The sequence below is a fragment of the Lissotriton vulgaris genome, chromosome 2_1, assembly GCF_964263255.1.
Source record: "Lissotriton vulgaris chromosome 2_1, aLisVul1.2, whole genome shotgun sequence".
Taxonomy (NCBI): Eukaryota; Metazoa; Chordata; class Amphibia; order Caudata; family Salamandridae; genus Lissotriton; species Lissotriton vulgaris.
This window is the reverse complement of record NC_141687.1, coordinates 646,802,003-646,824,156: the sequence shown is the minus strand read 5'-3', so window position 1 is coordinate 646,824,156 and position 22,154 is coordinate 646,802,003. Positions and strand designations below refer to the sequence as shown.

General features: G+C 43.2%; 1 protein-coding gene across 1 annotated transcript in view; it reads left to right on the top strand.

Moving 5' to 3' along the window:
- VPS13C (vacuolar protein sorting 13 homolog C) overlaps positions 1-22,154 on the top strand; it is a 2,437,235-nt gene that overhangs the window by 1,701,404 nt on the left and 713,677 nt on the right. The window contains exon 63 of the mRNA XM_086955811.1: positions 9,460-9,624. Coding sequence (XP_086811937.1) covers positions 9,460-9,624 — 165 coding nt within the window. The remainder of the gene's footprint in view (positions 1-9,459; positions 9,625-22,154) is intronic.

The following is a 22,154-nucleotide window of genomic DNA, read 5'->3' as shown; positions in this document are numbered from 1 at the left end:
TGGCGTCAGCCTCAAAGTCCAGCCTCTCCTCCACTTTTCCCCTGCTGCCCTGGAGTTTTTGTAGTGAGGCTAGCCCCAACCACTAGTGCGCAGACCTGTTTCAGTGACTGTATGGTAGGGGTAAAGTGCTAGTGTGGTAATCCAAATTAATTAAAAAAAAATAAAAAATCAACTTCCCCAGCAATTGCACCTTCAAAATCAGTGCAATAAGTATTAGTTCTCCTTAAACTATTTCTTATCAAAAGAATTGTGGCATAAAAATTTACCTTTTGGCATTAGCCTCGGGGTACAGTCTCCCCTCCATATAATGGAGTGGTGTAGAGTGGTTTGACATAGAGTAGAGTGGCATTAATTTTATTAGCGTGCAGTGGCATAGAGTGTGGTAATTAGGACATACATTGCATCAAAGAGTGTTAACAGATGTAGATGTAATGTGACAGGAAAAATGATTAATTGGTGTATATTATCAATTTTGTTACAATGAGTAAATAGTGTAAGTAGCAGTTCTAATTTTTTTAAATAGTTATATATTGTGCCGCTATACATGCCCATGATATGGCAGTGTGTGATTGGCTACTGGCTGTGTTTACCAAAGGTAAAACGCAACCATGTAGTATTCAGCACTTTTTGTCAGCGTTTCACCATGTTCTGGGTTAGGGTCGTAGATCTAGGTAAAAAGTTGGTTTTATTGTTGTTCCCTACCTATTACCACTTTATTAAAGTGATAATTGATACATTTTTAAATCATTTTCTAAATAATTTTATAGCAGTTTAGGGAGATCTTCCCCTTTTAAAAATAAAAAATATGGAGAAGCTACGCGTCGAGCAAGATGGCCGCATAGGACCTCGGCTCCGCATAGCTAGCCCCCCCAGCTTGATGGTCCTGATAATTCTCCTGTAACTGAAGTGTGCCTCCCGGTTTCTGAGACACTGCTGATGACCCGGCTGTTACTCCGGTCCCACTGCGGTGACAGTGACCGAAGCTGTCGAAAGTGAAAGCTGTGGCCTGGAGGCCAGACGAGCCCGGGGACCTGAGTGGCACTGGTGGCCGGAACGTAATTCAATAACAGCGGGCCGGCGGCTGGAAGTGCCCAGCCCGCATGGAGAGTCCACGCTGGGATTTCTCACAGACAGGAGCAGCCGCCCGCTGATGCTGTGTCAACTTCGGATTGTTACTCCGGTCCCGCTGTGAAACCGGGGACCGGAGCAGACCAACGGTACGGTGGCGCCCGGGTGCGGAAGAGACAAGCCCCGAATTGCAGCCTGTGAGAAGGTGACAGTGGATGCACCGTGGAGTGAGAGGCCGGTCCCGCTGTGGCACCGGGGACCGGTGCAGAACAACGGTACAGCGTTGCCCGGGTGCGGGAGGGACAAGCCCCGAACTGCAGCCGGTGACAAAGCAACGGTGGGTGCGCCTTGGAACGGGCGGCCAGAGATCTCTAGATTGGCCACTGCTGGGGTCTGCCTGTGATTGGCGGGGTCAGGGGTGCTGAGACAACATGTTTTCCCCTGCTAAACCCCCCCAATGCTAACTAAAGGACATCTGCAGTGGTGCGAATACCGGTGGGGTGTGTTGCGGGCCGGTCCGCTCTGAGACGCTAGCTGCAAGCGAGTTTTGCCGTTGGTGCTGTTGGGGCTCCCGGGGACCGGAGTGCCTTCACTGAGACGCTGGTTCGTTGAGCGTAGTCAGGCAGTCCCGCATGGTTTCTGACGGCAGTAGTAACCGGCGCCTAAGAAGACCTCGGCATCTGCCCCATGTGGCTACATCAGCTGTCCTGTATGGAGGCTGCCCGGGGTCTTGCCTATCGGGGCTCTAGAGTGGTTAGGGAGCATGCCCCACTCGGCCCAGCTGTAGTGAATCGGACGTTGATACTAGCTGCTGCACTATTGCCCTTATTAGTGCAGACAAACGACAGCAGTTGGCACCGGGACTGACGCAGGAACTTAATCTTGTCGTGGACTTCACCATAAACAGTGCCGACCTCTTTATTACCGTTGAACAAGTCACCTGGTGTTAGCTGATGCCTCGGGCCAAATCAACGACCTGAATTGCAGGGATCTGAATGGTAGCTGGAGCGACGAGTCTCGCCAAGGGGTGATTAGCATGGCACCCAGGGGAGATCCGGATAAGTCTCAGTTCAAGTCCAAGAGAGGGCCTAAGCCGGTCCAATCCAACAAATTGGACAGATATACCTTGCCCAAAGGGATCACCAGTGGAGATAAAACGGGCCCAAGCACTGACTGGGGACTCTTCGTTCGCACCTGCAGAACTAACACTATCGGATGTGATGGCGGCCATCGAGGGAGTACAGGCTTCGTTGGGGCATAAAATGGGGTCTCTTGATGCCCAACTGTATACAGTCACAATAGAGGTTAATCTTATCCAGGCAGACCTCGCCAAAGCGAATGAGAAAGTCAAATCCTTGGACATAAAGACCACTAGCCTGGTGGATGACATGGCGCAACTTCAACAGGAGGTACGTGATCTTAAGGCCTCCCGGGTTTTGATGGATAGAAAGCTAGACGATTTTGAAGGGAGGGCCAGACGGAATAACGTACGCATCCTTGGGGTCCCTGAGAAGGCGGTAGATCCGGCGCCGGACTTATTTGTCGAAGACATTATCCTTAATCATCTTAAACCCAAGGGACTGGGAAATTTCTTTACTGTTGAGCGAGCTCACAAAGTGCCGGGGGGTAGACCCATGCCCGGCACCCCTCCCCGCCCGATAATTGCGAGGGTCCTGAATTTTAGAGACTGTGATGCGATACTGCAGATGGCCCGTGCAAAGGGACCCCTCCAATATGAGAATGCCTTGCTCTCCTTCTTTCCAGACTTTACACAACTTGTGCAGAAACAACGCCAAAGTTTCCTGCCGGAGAAGAAGAAACTGAGGGACAAGGACTTGCGATTTGGAATGATGTTCCTGGGGAGATTGAGAGTGGAGGTGAGGGGGAAGACTTGGTTCTTCGATAATCCCGAAGTTGCAGCAGACTGGATTGACTGTTTCCACTCCCCTGAGTCGGGAAGACATGATCAGGGGATAGAAGAAGGCCAGTAGGTGGGTGAGTGAGAAAGGAGGGTGGAAATGTGACACTGAGACAATGATCACTCGGAGACTGTTCCCACGGTGATATAACGATATTGATGCGGTGCAGTGGAGGGTGGGTGGTGACTTTGGAAAACAGGATTAATGTTTGGCTTAGAGCTGGGGGGGGCGTGCTACATCGATTGTCTTCCCCGTTACTATATTTAGTTAGAGAGTTGATTTTGAGTTAGGGGCGACAGGCATACTGCCAGTTGGGGAGGGGCGCAAACCATAAGCAGAGGTGCAGGAAGGTTGGGGGGGATCCAGGGTATGGTAAGTTTATATTGTTTGGGGTTTGTTTGAGTTTTGTTGTTTTTTGCATCGGGTGACAGTATTGCAACTAGATGCTAGCGGTGTGGGTTGAATGTCATGTACTAGTCCGGGATCGGGCATACAGGTGTTGAGCTGGAATGTCAATGGTCTGGGTGACGAGATAAAGAGGGGCATGGTGAATCAACTAATCAGAAGACACCCCCCAGAAGTCGCATTGCTACAAGAGACGCACCTTGTTGGGAACCGATGCATGGCCCTACACAAAGGGGAATATAAACTTGTGGCGCCTGCTGGGTTTACTTCCGGATCTAGGGGGGTTGGTATCCTAACAAAGAATTCCTTTCCACTGGATATCCAAGCCACTTGGACAGATCAGAGAGGTAGATATGTGGGTGTCTCGGGGCGACTGGTGGCGGGGAGGATGGTCACCTTTTTGTCAATCTATATACAACCCGGCCTCTGACATTGCCCATGGGACTATTGGTGCGGGGGGGGGGTGTTTCAATGCAGTACTTGACGGGGGATTAGGTCGCTACCCGCAGCAGGTTCTCCCCCCATCATAGAGGTGGCTTCCTGATTTCCTTGAAACGCTGGGGTTGACCAATAGTTGGAGGATACTCAACCCGCACCTGACATGCTTTACTCATGTATCTGCCGCGCATAATAGTATGTCCAGGTTGGATTACATATTGATACCGGCTGCTCTGGCGGGTACAGTTAGAGAAGCATGATACCTTGGCAGGGGCATTTCAGACCATTCTCGGGTGTGGTTAAAGGCCGAGGTGGGGCAACCAGCGGTGGGAAAGGTTGGTCCTATTGCGGCATGGCACCTGAAAGACCCGGCCACTAGAAAGGAGATACTCCAGATTTCAGAGCGCTATTTCCAGGAGAACGTGGGTATGGTTGGCTCGGCGCAGTCGGTGCGGGAGGCGTATAAAGTGGTGCTGAGGGGTGAACTCCTCTCCTTGGTTGCAGGTAAGAAAAAGAAGCACCAGGCAGAGGTGAATAGGATGGAAGCGGAAGTGATACAGTTAGAGAAACGTGTAGCTGAGTCTGCTGATCCGGGAGACTTACACTCACTGCAGTTAAAACAAGAGGAATACCAAAACCTCTCCAGGGAGAAAGCGATTTCCCATGACTGTGCCCTGCAGAGCCAGATCTATGAGCATGGGGACAAGGCTGGCAAACTGATTGCTTGGTTGGAGTGTGAGGAGTGGGCCTCTAGGTTAGTGTCGGAGATAGAGGGGCCGGGATCCGATAGCCACAGACCCGCAGGCAGTTACGGATGTGTTTTCTACATATTTTAAGGAAGTGTATGCCTTGGTTGGGGGATCTTTGAGGCTGATAACGGTGAAATGCTCAAGGATATCGGCATGGCGAGTCTCTCAGAAGGCGATAGGGCCTATCTCGACTCCTCCTTCACGGATTATGAAGTCGCGCAGACGATTAGAGGCATAAAATCTGGGAAAGCAACGGGTCCGAATGGTATTCCGATAGAATTGTATAAATTGAATGCCCATAAAATCGCTCTGTTTCTCTGAGCCACGTTTCTAGAAAGGAGGGAGTAAGGACAGCTTTCATATGACAAGCGGGTGGCAAATATTGTGGTCATTCACAAGATAGGCAAGGTTAAGACAACTCCTTCCTCATATAGGTCCATCTTACTTCTCAATGCTAAGCCGAAGATTTTGGCAAAATTGCTTGCCACTAGATAGGTAAAAGTCATAACGACCCTGGTACACCCCAACCAATCCGGCTTTATGCCACGTCTGAACACGGCCTTGAACCTGCGGAGACTGCATGGGATCCTGGGTAGTTCACCAAGGATTCTGGAGCCGGCTGTCTTGGTGTCCTTGGATGCCACTATGGCATTTGATAGGGTTAAATGGGCCTACTTGTTTGCTGTTTTGGCCAAGTTGGGCTTTGGTCCGGGGTTTATCGGATGGGTTAGATTGCTATATGCCGCTCCTCTAGCCAGGGTGATCGTCAATAATTGTAAGTGCGGATTTTTCCCTCGTAAGAGGCACAAGACAGGGGTGTCCGCTGTCCCCGCTCCTCTTCACATTAGCGCTGGAGCCTCTGGTGGCTTGGGTCAGGTGAGACCGGTCAATACGTGGCTTGCGGTGGATGCCTGACTGGGAGGATAAAATCACGCTTTATGCGGATGACATTTAGTTATACCTCACTGACCCCAGGTGGTCCTTAAGTAATTTTTTGGATGTCCTGGCCATATTTGGCAGGTATTCCTGGTTTGCCATCAACTGGTCAAAGTCGGTATTGTTAGTTCTGTCAGGGGCTCTGCCCGTGGTTCCGCAATCGTGCCTGATAAAGGTTGAACTGGTGGGATTTACCTATCTTAATATATATATATATATATATATATATAAATATATATATATATATATATATATATATATATATATATATATATACATATACATATACATATACATATACATATACATATATATATATATATATATATATATAATATCATTAGACCCGAAGATGAGATGCGCTAATAATCTGAGGCCCCCCTTGGACCGATTTAAGACGGATGTGGAATGATGGAAGGCTCTCCCTCTCTCGTTACTTGGGAGAGCGGTATTATTTAAAGATGATGGCCTTACCCAGGTTCCTGTATATGCTCCAAAACACAATAGATCCGGTGCCATTGTCCTGTTATAAAGAGATTGAGTCGCTTCAGAGATAGCTCCTTTGGGAAGGCAGGCCACGTATAGCCTTTAACAAGTTATTCCTCCCGTGGTATGATGGGGGTATCGGTCTCCCAGACTTGAAGAAATATTACTGGGCCTCACATCTTGCAGCGCTGAATCACATGATCTATGGGCCCCCCTCGGGACCCAGGCTATGATATGGATCGTGGGCAGGCGCCAGGTGGTGATATTCTTAAAGCCTTATATGCCAGACCTGTTCACGTTGACAGGCCCGACAGCACACGCTGTACAAGTTTGGCATGCTGCTACCAGAAGTCTGAGATGGGAGGGAAGATTGACGTTGGCCACCCCACTGTTGGGTTCAGAGAAGCTTGGGAGCTTGTGGTGGACGAAAGGGTTTGATAAGTGGGACCTCATCGGAATCAGCCAGATTATGGATGTATGGGGGAGGGATGGTGTGTTGACATTTGAATCTTTACATAAACAATACAGTTTGAATGCTACTGAACACTTTCGGTACAGGCAAGTTTGACACGCTCTTCTTGCTCACATGCCCAGAGATGCAGATTTTCCAGAGGCTTCTCCTCTAGAGGACTGTGTGCTAGATGGTCACACACCAGAAAAGACTATCTCCTTAATCTATAGGAAACCTATAAATAATATGGAGGAACCTTTGGGAAGTATTAGAGCAGCGTGGGGGGCAGATGGACTGGAGTTAGACGATGAAGACTGGGTAGAGGCGGTCTCCTCCCCGAAAGTGGTCGCAATTCAGATGAGGCTCAGACTGGTGCAGCTTAAAATTCTACATCGATCATATATTACAGGACATAGGCTTGTACATATGGGACGTGCGATGAGCGGGGAGTCCAGGAGAGGATCTGTAGAGCTTGGCACCTTCATGCATATCATATGGCACTGTGAAGTGATACAGACCTACTGGGAGGCAATACATAATAAACTTAGAGAAGTACTGGGGGAGGGGATATGACCAGAGGCCTGGAGGTGTCTGTTGAATGTATGGGAACCCACGGACTTGAATGGGTATTTGAAACAGTGGGTGGCGTTAGCATGCATGGTGGCGAAGCAAAACATTGCTCAGCTTTGGGGGGCCAGCCAGCTGGCCAGAATTGCTAAGTGGGTCGAGGACCTAAACTGGTGCATGTTCAGGGAAAGGGCGGTGTATGTGGCAGCGGTTGTCCGGGAAAGTGGGGAAAGGTATGGGGAGCATGGAATAGTTATCGGGGCGACTTGTGTACACCCCAGAAGCTACAGAGGGACGTAGAATCACCGGAATCCCCGTGATCCCAAGTTCCGTATGATTGGTAATTGTTGATTTTCTATGAATGACAACTAAAACCTCAAAATGATGTCAACTATTGTACACCCAATGCTAATCTTTTTTTGTGTTATTATAATAAAAAAAAAAAATTTTAAATATATATATATAATAGCGCTGTAATTTGTAGTTATTATGCCTGGGTTTTCCCAACTTGGTGAGGTTGACGGTTGCCTGATCCTTCCCAAGCCTGAAAAACCTGAGGTGCCTGGCTGTGTGCTGCACTTAAGAGAGTTGGCTCCTCTTTGTCTGTTTTAGTCTTCTGGGTTTCGAACAATCTTCTTTTAGGGCTCCGAGATATTCAAAATCACTTACTTTTGCGGAAAGCCCTGAGTACATTTCTGTTCACCTCACTGTAAGGCTCCAATAGCTGGGCACCCGGTTTCCCAGGTCTGGGACACTCTTTGAGTAGCTGTGCACATTACAAATCCGGTAATTCATTCATTGATTCATAATAAGAATGTTTATTTTCTTATATTTATGTTTAAATATCAGGCTTTTAAATCTGTCAAACATGATCATAACTTTGCATTTAATAATTTTATTTCGATAATTCTTAAATCTGTAATTTCACATCCAAAGTCAACTTAATTACTGTCCTGCTTAAAGCTACATCACGTTGATGATTTTTTTTTACCAACTTTGTATTTGTTTAAAAAAAAATAGGGTATGTGTTTGGTTTTGCTCAGAAGTATATTATTCCATCAAAGTTATGTTTTATTTGTATCATGTGTATTGTTTTTGGAAAATAACAAAACAAATGACACATTGAAATAAGCTGGACGCAAGTGGGAGTATTAAAGAGTAGAATTTGGACAAAGAACCAGTGGCCAGGAATGAGGAAGGCGTTGCAGTGTGAAATGAACCCTGAACGGGGTTAGGCAGTAAAAGAGGGTATTGCACTACTCAGTAAATGAAGGAAAGGGTTTGGAACATCTAAGGGGAGGGTAGTGTGATAGAGGGTATTGTGAATAAAAGAGGGATACCTAAAAAGGAGAAAACAGGAACTACATCCAAGCCATTTCAGTACATTTCTAAATTACAAAGGATATTATATAATTCCGTGGTGATAAATAATTAATCACTTTCTTTTCCTATTTTATGGAGGCTTCTGAATTTCCTCCTAGTTTTTTGACGTTCTACTGCTGCTTCCTTTGCAGGTGGAGTTGTCCCATTTAGATACCTCACTAATGGTGATCATACGCCTTTTACATTGTTGAGAATCTTATTTTTGAGGTTGAGGCTTATAGAGTTTCAGCAGTAGGAGACCGAAGGTGGGTCGGGGGTTTTCTTGCTTGTCGCCATCTTCTGACGCGCAGCAGCAATGAAAGCGTCCAGTAGCTGTGTTTTTTGTTTGGATACTAGAAAGTCTGGTTTAAGTGAATAATTAAGACGTTATTTTAGTGACAATCTTTCTATATGAAGTACAATGATGATGGCAATGTAGTAAGGGATCTTACTTAAATAAATTCCCCAATTCGGGCACTATAACCGTAGGCGCTTAATGGTGGAGTTTTATTTTTTGACATTGGCAGCAGCCATCGTTGATAGAGAGGTCGACCGCGCTAAATTTACAGATAGACTAGAATGTCTGATGGAGAATAAAGTAGATTAATTACGTGACCACCTCTGGCTTAAGGCATCTATTGGTCGTTTAGCTTTTCAGTGAGTTCTAGAGATGCTTTTAAGCTTTCATAATTAAATCTGATTCTATTGAAGTTGATTGCATGTGCTATTTGTACATTGCAACCCTCGCCAAAAGCCACAGCTCACTTTGCTTTATTACTAACGTTTTTTCAACCATATATTATTTATAATTGTTAACTCTATTTATGCTTATAATTATACTGAATTGTCTAAACTGTAGCTGTGTTTGGAATCATTAGAATTTTCACGATGATTTTTTACTCCCTTCATTTTTTGTTGTTTCTCCATTTATCCTTTATTTTTCTGATAACGTCCTTATTATCTGAGCTCTGATAGCACTATCCGTTCTCAATGACGACTACATTTAATAATTTATATAAAAGTGTATCGTGTCACGTCACTAATTTCACTTGTACAATTTCTTTCTCCATTTTTGTAGGTTGGTGTGAGCATCAAAATGAGCAGTTTTAATCTTTCCAAAATCGTTACAATGACCCCATTCTACACCCTGGTGAACAGAAGCTCCTTTGAGCTGGAAGTTGGAGAGGTTCTGCTTGATGGCTCCTTGCCAAGTAGGAAATGGAATTACATTTCATCGTCAGAGGTAATTTGTGAAAGACATAGCACAGAAATAGTTTGAATAAATGTTCTATTAATCTGTTTTAAATGTGTTTAAGAACTTTCGTCTCACGTTGAATGGTTTAGTTTTGAGGTTGTTTTGAGGTTTTGTTGTTGTCAGCATCGCTCTCTCTGGCAACCACTAAATGATGTCCATGCATGAGATCACAAATAACTGTCAAATGGGTGGCTTGGCTTTGACGTTTGGAGAAACCACAAATGATACTCTTATCAACACAACTTAATACAGGGACTCAAGAGTCTTTTTTTTACGGATGTATTAGTAAGAATTTGAATCTTCTTATTTATTAGCTCAAACTCTTTACAGTACCTGCATCTGAGCACTATGTCTGTTGTTGTGAGTGCAAGACCTGCCCATAAAGCTTGCCCGCTGCACATCCTAAAGGTCACTTTGTGGTTCCTCTTGCCCTGAAGAATGAAAAGAGCCTGAGATATTGATACACTCAAAACACGAAAGAAATCGGAGAGGAAGTTTATCTTTCAGTATGCAGCTATGACGCCTATGACAGATAAATTGCTGGCAAGTGGGTTCACAGTTTTCCTTCATAGATATCTAATTCAGCCACCGGAGCTGTCTGTTTTCTGAGGACTGACTGAAATGCTTATCCTCTGCTGAAATTGATATATTTGGAGTTAGACGTTCACTTAGATATAATTAGAAACAATGATGGTCTCATGAGATAGTTGTGCGTGCGCGCGCTTGTGTGTGTATGTATGTATGTATATATATATATATATATATATATATATATATATATATATATATATATATATATATGTATGTATGCAACTCACATCGGTTTCTTGCCAAACGCGGTCCTCCTGCCTGACGCTGGCGGCCGTGGCGGCCAACCACAATGATCTATGATCTCAAGTATGGAGAATTAATCTGGGGACAAATCCATCATAAATTTATCCGCATGGATGCTGACATCTGAAGACAAATACCTTCTAAAATTAGGACTGTCTTTCTGTCCAGTGATTGATTGGAATTATGTGGATGTGAGAATAGATCTCTTCCTATATATCAGGAAATTAAAACTTATGAAGTTGCACATGATGTCCAAACGTCAGACACAACCCAATGCCTTAACAATGATTCAACCTACTACCAGCGTGGGTAATGCATTTACACTGGATGAAGTTGAATACATAATTGATATTAACGAACTTGATACCAATTGCCTGAATCCAGCAGAAACAAATGCGGTCGGGACTCTTAATGCCATTGGTTTTCATAGTAATGTAGGAGGAAAGAGTAGTTTAAAAATGAAGTCAAGGTACAACCCCAACATTCCCTTTGATAACATCGATGCGTTCCACACAGTATTGATACATGAATTGAGAAATATGCGTAATGTTGACAAGTATGATATCGAGGATAATCTAACCAAAGCACAAGGGGAGGCATTGCAGAATCTGATGTCCGACAAAACATTGGTGATAAAACCCTCGGATAAAGGGGGAAATGTCATCATAATGGACACCTTGTTTTATAAAGCAGAGGCAATGAGACAACTCAATGATTCCACATGCTACGAGGCAATTGGTTGGAACACGTATGAGCATACCATTACAAAGTACCTTGAAATGCTTTACAATTGGTTTACTACAGGCTTGATTGACGATGATGAACTGACATTTTTGAGAAATAACAATCCTTGAATTCCAAGCCTTTATTTATTACCCAAGGTGCACAAGCATGCCACCAGACCCCCAGGGAGGACGATTGTCTCCTCCAATGGAGGTCTTTTGGAAAATACATCAATTTACTTAGATCATTTTTTGGCCCCATATGTGAAAGACTTAAGTTCATATTGTTGTGACAGTTCAGATTTCTTGGAAAGAATACATGATGTTAAATGGGAAAAGGGCTCATTTCACTTGATGTGTGCTCATTGTACACCTCAATAGACCAGAACCAGGGTGTCGAAGCATGCTTGTACTATTTACAACGGAGATCAATTGAGATGTATGAACATACTGTGATGTTGAAACTGATGATGCTATACTGCCTTAATAAAAACATCTTTCTCTTTGATAAAGTTTTGTATAGACAAAAAACTGGGACAGCCATGGGAACCTGCCTTTCCCCCAGCCTGGAAAATCTTTTTCTGGGCTGGTGGGAGGAGCAGGTGGTGTGGACAGACGCTAATGAAAGCTTTACCAACCACATACCATTATGGTTGCGTTATATAGACGACCTTTTCATCATCTGGGACGGAAGCAAAGAGAAAGCCTTAGAATTCATACATTGTCTATCTAAAAATTGTTTAAACCTTACATTCACACATACCATCAGTGAGGTGGAATGTGACTTCCTTGATATTCATGTTACTATTCAGGAAGGGAAACTGGCTACTAATCTATTCAGGAAACCGACAGCTGGCAATAGTACAGTTCATGCATGGAGTCATTATCCGAAAACATTGTTGAATAGCATACCCTACGGTGAGCTATTACGTGCCCGTAGAAATTGTAGTACCAACTCTGCCTTTAATGATGGATGTGAAATAATGATAACTAGGTTTAAAGCCAGGGGCTATTCTGACAAAATACTAAGGGAAGCCAGGACTAAGTTGAAGGATACTAGCCTGAAAGATTTTCTGTTCAAATCAGACCATGTTATCAATAAAAACAGGGCAGTCTCTATTCCCAGAATGATTACTATGTACAATACCAGGTCCAACAAAATGAAATAGATTATGAGAAATTATTGGGGTCTCATGGAATCTGATCCCACGATTGGCGGTCTAGTTGGTAACTCACCTTTCGTTACATATAAGCGAGCACCCTCTCTAAGGGATAAGTTGGTGAGTGATTACTATCAAACTGAGGTTCCTGAAACTTGGCTTAAAAATAGTAAGGGCTTCTTCAAATATATTGCTTGTAAAGCATATTCCAACAGTCGCAACTGTAAAACCTTTACTATTTCCAATGGGAAAGAAAGACAGATATCTAAATTCATCACCTGTACGACAGTATGTCATTTATTGCTTACAATGCCCTTGTGGTTTCCGCTATATCGGAAGCACTAAACATCTGGTGAACAATCGTATCTTGGAACATCTAAGAGCAATAACAAATCATGACCATAACTATCCCGTCGCACAACATTTTTATATTGTTAATTCCAGCTCCAGTGAACTCCTGAGCTATGTAGGTCTGGATCGGGTGATGAAAAATATCAGAGGGGGTGACCGAGCGAAGCAATTACGTATCTTAGAATCAAGGTACATCATTGACCTAAATACTAGGGCCCCCTTTGGTTTAAACAGTGAAGAGGAACTTGCGACACATATAGGGGTGTAATTTATCCCCTTTATCCCCTTTTTCTGATATAGCTCTGTCTTGTTCTAACTGTCCCCTTGTTGTGTATATGCAAATATGACATGTATTATATTAGTTATGTATTAGTGGAATATGGTTTAGGCTTATTGGGTGCTTATCTGGTTGCCCTTCACACTTAGGATGTCTGATACCGGTTGGAACCATGCTCCGTATATCCTTTTGGTCTAGTACTTTGGATTATTTTATCCATATACTTGTTTAGTATTGTAGTTAATAGTTGTATATTCATGGACCATAGACCTTTGTGTTTCAGAAGCTGGGAAGATGCGCCGGCGGGTCCTCTCCTCATGACGGTAGAAACCGGTTTTTGCATCCAACCATCACTAAGGGCCATATGCATCAACACATTTTCCCATAGACACAGAATGGGCAAACCCCTTTGATGCATCTGGCCCTTAGTCTTTTGAAGATTCTTTCATTTATTAATTTTGCAAACCCCTTTCCCAATTTTGTAGCTTACACTCACTTAACTCTTCCTTTTTTATATTCATTTTACACACTTTTTCCATTTTACGTTAAAACTTTTTTGGTCCATATGCTGCTGCCTTATTTGAATCAGTCTTTGATTAAGGGATATGTAGGTATATGAAGGCATATTCATTCTTGATACCTTCATGGTAGTCCTACGTCACTCTCTCAGGCATTATAATTTTGTTGAGAGATTGTTGTGTTTGGACATTTGTCCTAAATAAGTAGCTATATATACTTTCTTTGGGCCACTTGGCAGCATATTACCTTGAATAAAATTACAGGTTGATGATTTTTTTCTCCACCGTGGACACATCGCAACTTTGCATATGAACTTTGCGCACTTGCATTTGATTGAACTCCTTGCTCATTTGCGGCGATTAGCCTGGTAAAATATATCGTGTGCTGCTCCTAAAGATTGTGCTTTGCAAATATCATAGCTCACCTGAGGCGGAAAGCCGGGTGATAGTTTGCCTGTTGCATTTTAAAAATATTGTTTCAATTTTTATTCTTTGTTTGCACTGTCATGTTGCTTTTAAAATCTACAAATCTTGTCTGACTTACACTCCCTTTGCCCGAACTTTCCCCTCCGCTTGCCGCAGACGATTAGGTGCTGTGGCCGGAGACGCCTCATCCGTTCACACGGCAGACCTCTGCAAAGAACTACAAGTCCCAGCGCTCTTGCGCTGTACAAAGGACTACAAAGGGAGGGGTAATCGCTGGCTCGCGAGAACTCCTTGCTCATTTGGGGCGATTAGCCTGGTAAAAGATATTGTGTGCTGCTCCTAAAGATTGTGCTTTGCAAATGCCATAGCTCACCTGAGGCGGAAAGCCGGGTGATAATTTGCCTGTTGCATTTCAAAAAATATTGTTTCCATTTTTATTCTTTGTTTGCGCCGTGTCATGTTGCTTTTAAAATCTACAAATCTTGTCTGATTTACACTCCCTTTGCCCGCACTGTCCCCTCCGCTTGCCGCAGACGATTAGGTGCTGTGGCCGGAGACGCCTCATCCGTTCACACGGCAGACCTCTGCAAAGAACTACAAGTCCCAGCGATCTTGCGCTGTACACGGGACTACAAAGGGAGGTGTAATCGCTGGCTCGCGAGAACTCCTTGCTCATTTGGGGCAATTAGCCTGGTAAAAGATATTGTGTGCTGCTCCTAAAGATTGTGCTTTGCAAATGTCATAGCTCACCTGAGGCGGAAAGCCGGGTGATAATTTGCTTGTTGCATTTTAAAAATATTGTTTCAATTTTTATTCTTTGTTTGCGGCTTGTCATGTTGCTTTTAAAATCTACAAATCTTGTCTGACTTACACTCCCTTTGCCCGCACTGTCCCCTCCGCTTGCCGCAGACGATTAGGTGCTGTGGCCGGAGACGCCTCATCCGTTCACACGGCAGACCTCTGCAAAGAACTACAAGTCCCAGCGCTCTTGAGCTGTACACAGGACTACAAACGGAGATGGCTACTTCTCCGCGCAGCGGACGCGCCGCTGTCGCCCCGAAGTCAAGCCTAAATCCAACCCGTCTGCGCTGGTCCGCGCCAGGCCGGGCCCAGGGGCCACCCACCCTATTCAGGAAGAACGTACCTCTGGTTATAACGATACTGTTATTAACTATACTGAAGAGGAATTAAATTTGTTTAGACAATTGCCTTGCACACATTGCTCTACCTGTATACTTCCTGTTCATGGCTTTAGCTGCATTAACTATGGGTTTTCGTTGGGCAGGATGAACAGGTGTAAATTGCGGAAACGTCCATTTAAGCATGGCAAATCTAGTGCTATTAGACCATCTTCTACTTCTCCCAAACTCCAGTTCTGGAGCATAGACTGTAGGTCTCTTCCAAAGCACAAAAATCATTTATATGATTTTCTAGTTGATGAAAGACCGGATGCCTCAAAGTGGAAGGCGGAGTGCCAAAACGCGTCTGTTGTGAACTGAATAAAGTTTTGGAGAATTATCCCCGGAGTGCGTGGTTTCTATCGAAGTGGTAGTGGAAACCTGAGCGAGATATATTGCGGGTCCTGTAACCGCATCACGCACCCGTCTGCGAGTGCTCCCGTTCACTACAGGAGGAGAGAGCGCGAATATATATATATATATATATATATATATATATATATATATATATATATATATATATATATATATATATATATATATATATATATATATATATATATATATATATATATTACAGAACACAATCCTGGCTCACCACCTCCTCTTGTTGAGGTCACACACACAGGTGCGGACCACAAGACAACGTCATTTCTTCATATCAGTGCTTTATTTCAGGAACAAAGTAAATTGCACATAGTCTACTCCAGGCCATATATATAGAGATCAGTTTTTAGTTGGAGAGCTGATTGATATGAATCTACTAAAATTAACTGAGATCAGTGTACTGTCTTCGTACTAGCCATCTAGGATCCTTAACTCTGGACAATGCATAGTTGCATCAGTTGCTCTAGCCTAACTGATGCACCTTGATTATGGAGGAAGCAACAAAGCATTGGAACACAATCATGGCACAGCGAAGATGGTGCGTATCTCCAAAGCAATGGCAAGGAAGCCTTGCAATGTAGGGTAGGAGTGTTCGGCCCTCGCTCATGAGCCACGCACTGCCTTAAAAAAGAAGCCCAAAATGTTTGGGGCTCCTACTGAGTGGAATCATCCCGCTACTATCTCAGAGTCCAACTGGAGCTGCTGCAGAAGCCATCTGTAGCAGCACTGCACTCTCCCCAGGTCAAGTGACACAAAACCTGTCCCATTTTCGATACCACACTTCCTTTAACAATTCAACCAAGTATGACTCAGGAGGGAGTGAGAGTCATTTGATTCAGAACCACACATTTATTGAGACTTATGTGTTTGCGTGCATATTAATTTGTGTAATGAATAATTATGAATGCCGGAGAACGTTTGGCCGTAGGATTAGGTAGTCCAGTCACTCAGCACAATAATGAACTTGCAATTGAGATTGTATGATGGTATTCCTGGACATGTGATGGGATTCCTTCATATGTATTGGGATTTTTGGGCACATCACAGCTTTTCTATGCTGAGGCAGGATGCCACTTTATCTACTGTTGGCTAATCCATTTTTTTAGCATCCTGTAATGTACTGCATCCTGAGATAAGTCAGGTGCTTGAGTATTAGAAAAGGCGGCTGTTAGCTGGAATCTATCGTTAAGAGATATCAAAAGAGGTGTAGTGGCCTCTTCAAAGAACATTGGCTGTTTGTGAAGAATATCCTTTGCAACAAGAACAAGGAGGAAGATGTGAATTGCTACAACAATCACTACAAAATCCAAAGCTACAAATCCATGCCAGGAGATAACCTATCTCCTAGAGCCCTGTCCAAGTATCAAAGGAGCCTTCCAGATAAATTGACAACAAAAGATGGGAAAGATGTTCAGCTGCCATCTGACAAACAAAGAGACATTTACACTCAGTCGCTGGTGTTGTGTAGCTCATGAAAAATACATAGGATCTACACATTTGTATGTAACATAAACTAAGGGATTGATGTCAAGACCGATTCCGGACACCCCCAAAGGATATGTCAGCTTATAGACCAGCTAGGTCACAGTGCCACCATAAGTCCCCTAACCATACCAAGGTGCGAATAGTTTCTGACAACCATCGAACATGACAACTCGTGATCCTTCAGGGATCGTGGATACAGTACTTTTCTCTCAGTCACTTGTGCACAGTTAGTTTCAGAGAGATACACAGAATGAATGTTGGGGATGTGTCCAATAGGCATTTATTGAACCAGTGTCATTCTATTCTAAAACGTTTGCTGCGACAGTCATTAGACAGAAGCAAATGTAAATGATTACAAGCACCAACAGAGTGAATAGAAGGTAGAATTCAACCATGGTGCTAAAGCAGTGAATATATGCAGGCATATAAACATAACAGTAATTAAGCGTATTCCTACGATGCCGACCCTCCCTACGTGTACCTAGCATGTATGTGGGTGTGAAGCCAAGAATCCCCTAGGACAGAGCCAACCCCATTGCCTTTTGGGAGAGAATGAAGGGCCCCGTCTTGGTCACGAATTGGACACCCCGCAAGGGATGTCGAACCGCTGCGTGCTTTAGCTTCAGCATGCAGGGACCTCAGAGTCTTGTGTCAGCATCTCCTCCTTATCTAGTGAAGGATAGCCTTGGGGTTCCTACCACAATCAATATGTTGCGAGTACAATTATGTAAATGAGCCTAAATCAATAATTGCAACTATGCAAAGTAGTTATGTCACCCTAAGATGAAGATAGCAATGACTTTCGTACAGAGTTGTTAATCCTGTTATGTATGTCATTTGCAGGGGATTTTACCTAGAATCCTCATACATAATAAATGAGGCTAGTTTCAAGGAAACCAATTGACATTTATTCTGCACATAACGGGGTGAAAGGTCAGTGCTAGAACCCTTATGCAAAGCAAGGTAGGACAAATGTAGGTAAAAGGTTGCTTTGCTACTTAGGCCTAGGTTGGGGAACATAACACTGGTAAGTGGTGGACACTGAACCCCCCCCACTGCTGAATCTATGAGATTGGTTTGTGGTATCAGACAAGGGCTAAACAATTGTTGGTATATGCTAAGTGCACAACTGTCAACTGATGGGTAAACACAGGATGTAAACTGGAAGCTTCCTTGGCAGAACATCAAAAGCTCACCAAATACCAGCATGGTTTCTTTATGACTTTGTAACCTTATAACCCTTAATTTCCTAATTCTTGTTTTGAGGAAAACAACAAGCTGCACTCAAGCTACAGAAGAACATAATTAAACCCCAGGTCTTCATTTCAGAAATTCATAATGCACTTTAGTCCCCCTATAAGTTAAAAGATACATAAACACAGAATAAAACTGCTAATGAGAATACACTAGCATCCCTTGCTTCTTGAACAATTGACATGGGCATATCACAGCATTTCTGAGCATTTCATGGCATTTGTAGCATTGTTGGGCATATGTTGACATTCCGAGGATTATTGTGGTAATACTGGGCATAACATGTTGTTGTAAGACATATGCTTGCATTTCAGGGCATATCAGATTGCAGGGCATACCCTGGCATTGATGACCACATGATGGCATGCATGGATTGCAATTAGTCAACATTTCTTGTTATACAAAGTTTTTCACAATTAAATATGATATCTCTCAGGAAACAAGGGGACTTGAAGAAATAGGAAATGATAAAGACAATGATACTGCACATGAATGCAAGCTAAATTAGATGGGAACAAAATGCTAAGCCCAGAAATTGGGTAAGCTTATCAGCACTGCCCCCTAATCTTGCTCAGACTTTAGAGGAAGATATAGCTAAAGAGGAAATAAGCCAGGTGATGGATGAAAAGCCAACACGTAAGACCTGTGAGCATATGCTTTTCCATGAGAATTTTATAAAAACAATAAACAAAAACTAATCCCTCTTCAATGTAAGTTTTTCAGAGAGATACAGGAAGGAAAAGAACCCCTACTCTATCAAACAGAACCAATATTTCCCTAATTATCAAACAGTTTAATGAGCCACTGTCTTGTACACGCTAAAGGCCCATCTCTATAATAAATGCCTATGTTAAGATTCTTGCCAAGGTTCTAGCCAACAGGTTAAAAGCCGTTATTACTTTTATTAGTCCACGAGGATCAAGTAGGGTTTGTACTGCATTGCTCTTCTGCGACTCATGTTACATCATTAATCCATGCATTACAGCAAGTCCATAAAGACTACTCATTTTCCTGTCGAGAGTCTATGCAATTAAGAATGGGGGGGCACATAGGTTATAAGTCAACTATGCAAAAAATGAAGGATTTAACTTATTGCGGTTACATGGTAATCATGAGAGGTAAGTCAGAAACTTCTGTAGAACTTTGGAATGGCTTCATTAGTCAAAGCAGTAAAGGGGATTTATAGCACAGAAGAGCATATGAGTTATGTTACCATTTTGTGCGCAGGTTTATATGAGGAGAGTGGGTAATTAATCTTGAGGGAAGTTTAAATATTATCCGTAGGAAATTGGGTTATTAGTTGTGTGGCCTGCACAACTGATATATCTACAGTTTTCCTTATTGGGAACCAAGCACCTCATTATAATGCTTGACTCTCTCAGGGTAGTGTAGCAGAGCAATCCAAGGTCTACTAAGGAGAGGTGATATGGACCAGTAATCTCCATTTGCTAGCATGCAATAAAAGGAAAAGAACATTTATCACACACACACTACTAAGTGATACGCAGTAATTTACAAATGTGTATTGGCAGATTGAACATACTATAGATGACATAACATAATCACCTTTGACCTCTCCAAAGAGGTCATGCAAACATGTAAGATAGGTCTACTGTCTTGTTTAAAGGTTCATGATCAACATTACACATGTTAAAAGGCAACATTTTGAATCATGCAATCATTAATAAATATCATCAGGTGAAAATGCACTTATGATTGTCAATAAAGCATATGTATTGTGATTAATAAACACTGTCAGCATTATGTCCTTCAGACATTTTAAAATCGGCAAAACATATGTCCATGTGCTTTTTGTAGATTTTTAAACCATGACAATGCAATCAAAAAAACGTCCCTTTGAGGGCGTCACATTTTGATTACAAAGTGCTGAAACCATAGACTTTGCTACATAGCATGTATCTTCTTTAACATATTCTGGCCACCATAAACAAAGTGTCTCAAAAAGAAGGAAGAGACCCCACTAATCGAATAGACAGTGTACCTTCTACAATTAATGCATCATAAAACAAATTCTCTTGGATAGATTCGCTCACTCACACTGTGCTGTCCATACATATAAAAATTTGTTTAATAATACATTCAATGGAAAAACAGTTATACAATAATATAAAAAACAAATTATATATAAAAGATATATTAAAAATACTTCTAAAACAATGTCAAATTCTCTGATAATGTTATGAAAAAGGCGTTAAAAAGAGAGACAATAAACATGACAAACATTTGTCATCACAGTTGTGTTAATTCAAATGAATCAATGTCACATAAGCCTGTACATTTTGAAATACATATACTTCATAGTTCCTTGAATTTAACAATGCAAAACAGGTTTTGTCATGTTTATTGTCTCTCTTTTTAACACCTTTGTCATAACATTGTAAGAGAATTTGAGATTGTTTTTAGAAGTATTTTTAATATATCTTTTATATATAATTGTTTTTTTATATTATTGTATTACTGTTTTTCCATTGAATATATTAAACAGATTTTTATAATTGATTGATCGATCCCATCTTAAGAGTATCATGAGGTTGTGTGTGAATGTATGGACAGCACAGTGGGAGACGTTGCGAATGAGCAAATCTATCCAAGAGAATTTGGTTTATGATGCACCATAAATACAGCCATAGAACAATCTCCTAGAAGACGCTACACTCCCACTTGTAGAACAGAAGCTCCAACCTTGGGAGTGCTTTGAGACCATATTAAAAAGTTCAGAGAGGTCCAAGTTTCGAGGACCCTGGAAACAAAGGATCAGTTCCTTACAAAAACTTTGTAGGGTGGAGCTGCTGCGCTCATGCAGCCTCCCCATGTTTCCTTGATTTCATTAGTGGTGCCCCTGCCCTCCTGGGTCCACCACAAGTAAAGAAATATAAGGCAAATACAAAAGCCCCTCAGGGCATTATGAGCCACTCCAGCCAGGAGCAGTGAATATTTTAACAGATGCTCTCCCTCACTGCCAGGAGAGCCGCAAAGCACTCCTTTTGTGTTTTTTCTTATTTAATGTTTTTGGGGTGCTTGGTCCTATCCGGACATCCCCATGCATCTCCAATGTTGGGGACCAAAGAGGGAGCCCACCCCTTGCTGCCCCTCCGCCTCCCATGTGGTCTGCACCTCCATGTGTGGTTGTGGGAGCCGGCAGCTTCTCTCTCCCTGTCCGCTCCTGTGGTCAGGGATCTTCTTTCTCATGTTGGCTGCCCGCTCCCCCCAGATACAGGCACGGGTAGCGGGGTAGGACCACTGCTCCTGGGTGGGTCAGGTCGTGACTGGGCTACCACTTAATTGTTTGGCCCTTGGGATGATAAATACACCTGGGGGACTCCATCCTCGGGCATTAGAGAGAGAGAGAGATTCTGGTGAGGTAACCCCATGCACCCCTGTTACATAAATCATGATTAGATCCTGCGTCGACCCCTGGGCCCTGGCTCACCCTTGGGGTAATTGGTGAAAACTGCAGCAAAGCCCCACTTGCTTCATGGCAAGAAAAGTTCAGAGGTTGCAAATCTTTAAAATGCCATAACTCCAGCCCCGTTGGGCCAGTTTTGACAATCATGGGCTCATTCTACTCCTGATGGGAAGCTCTAGCCCACAGGGACAGTTGCAGCAGACCTTCTCACCTCCACAGCTGTATAGTTCACACAGAGATGATTCTCCTGACTCCCTGTGTCAGCCTTCCTCCTGGTCTCTGTCTCTGGGCTCAAAAGTTCAGGGCTTTTCCTTACTTGCTCTCAGGCTAGGTTAGGGGCCAGCCTCACTGGCCCTTGGGTAGACCCACTATTCCTGGTGTCAACTGGGCAAAGTCCTTAGTCCTTGTGGGCATCAAAGGATTATTCCTTCCAGTTGTTCATGGCAGCCCTAAGGTACAGCAGTTAAGTGCAGAGAAATCACCAAGCAAGAAGAGTCTC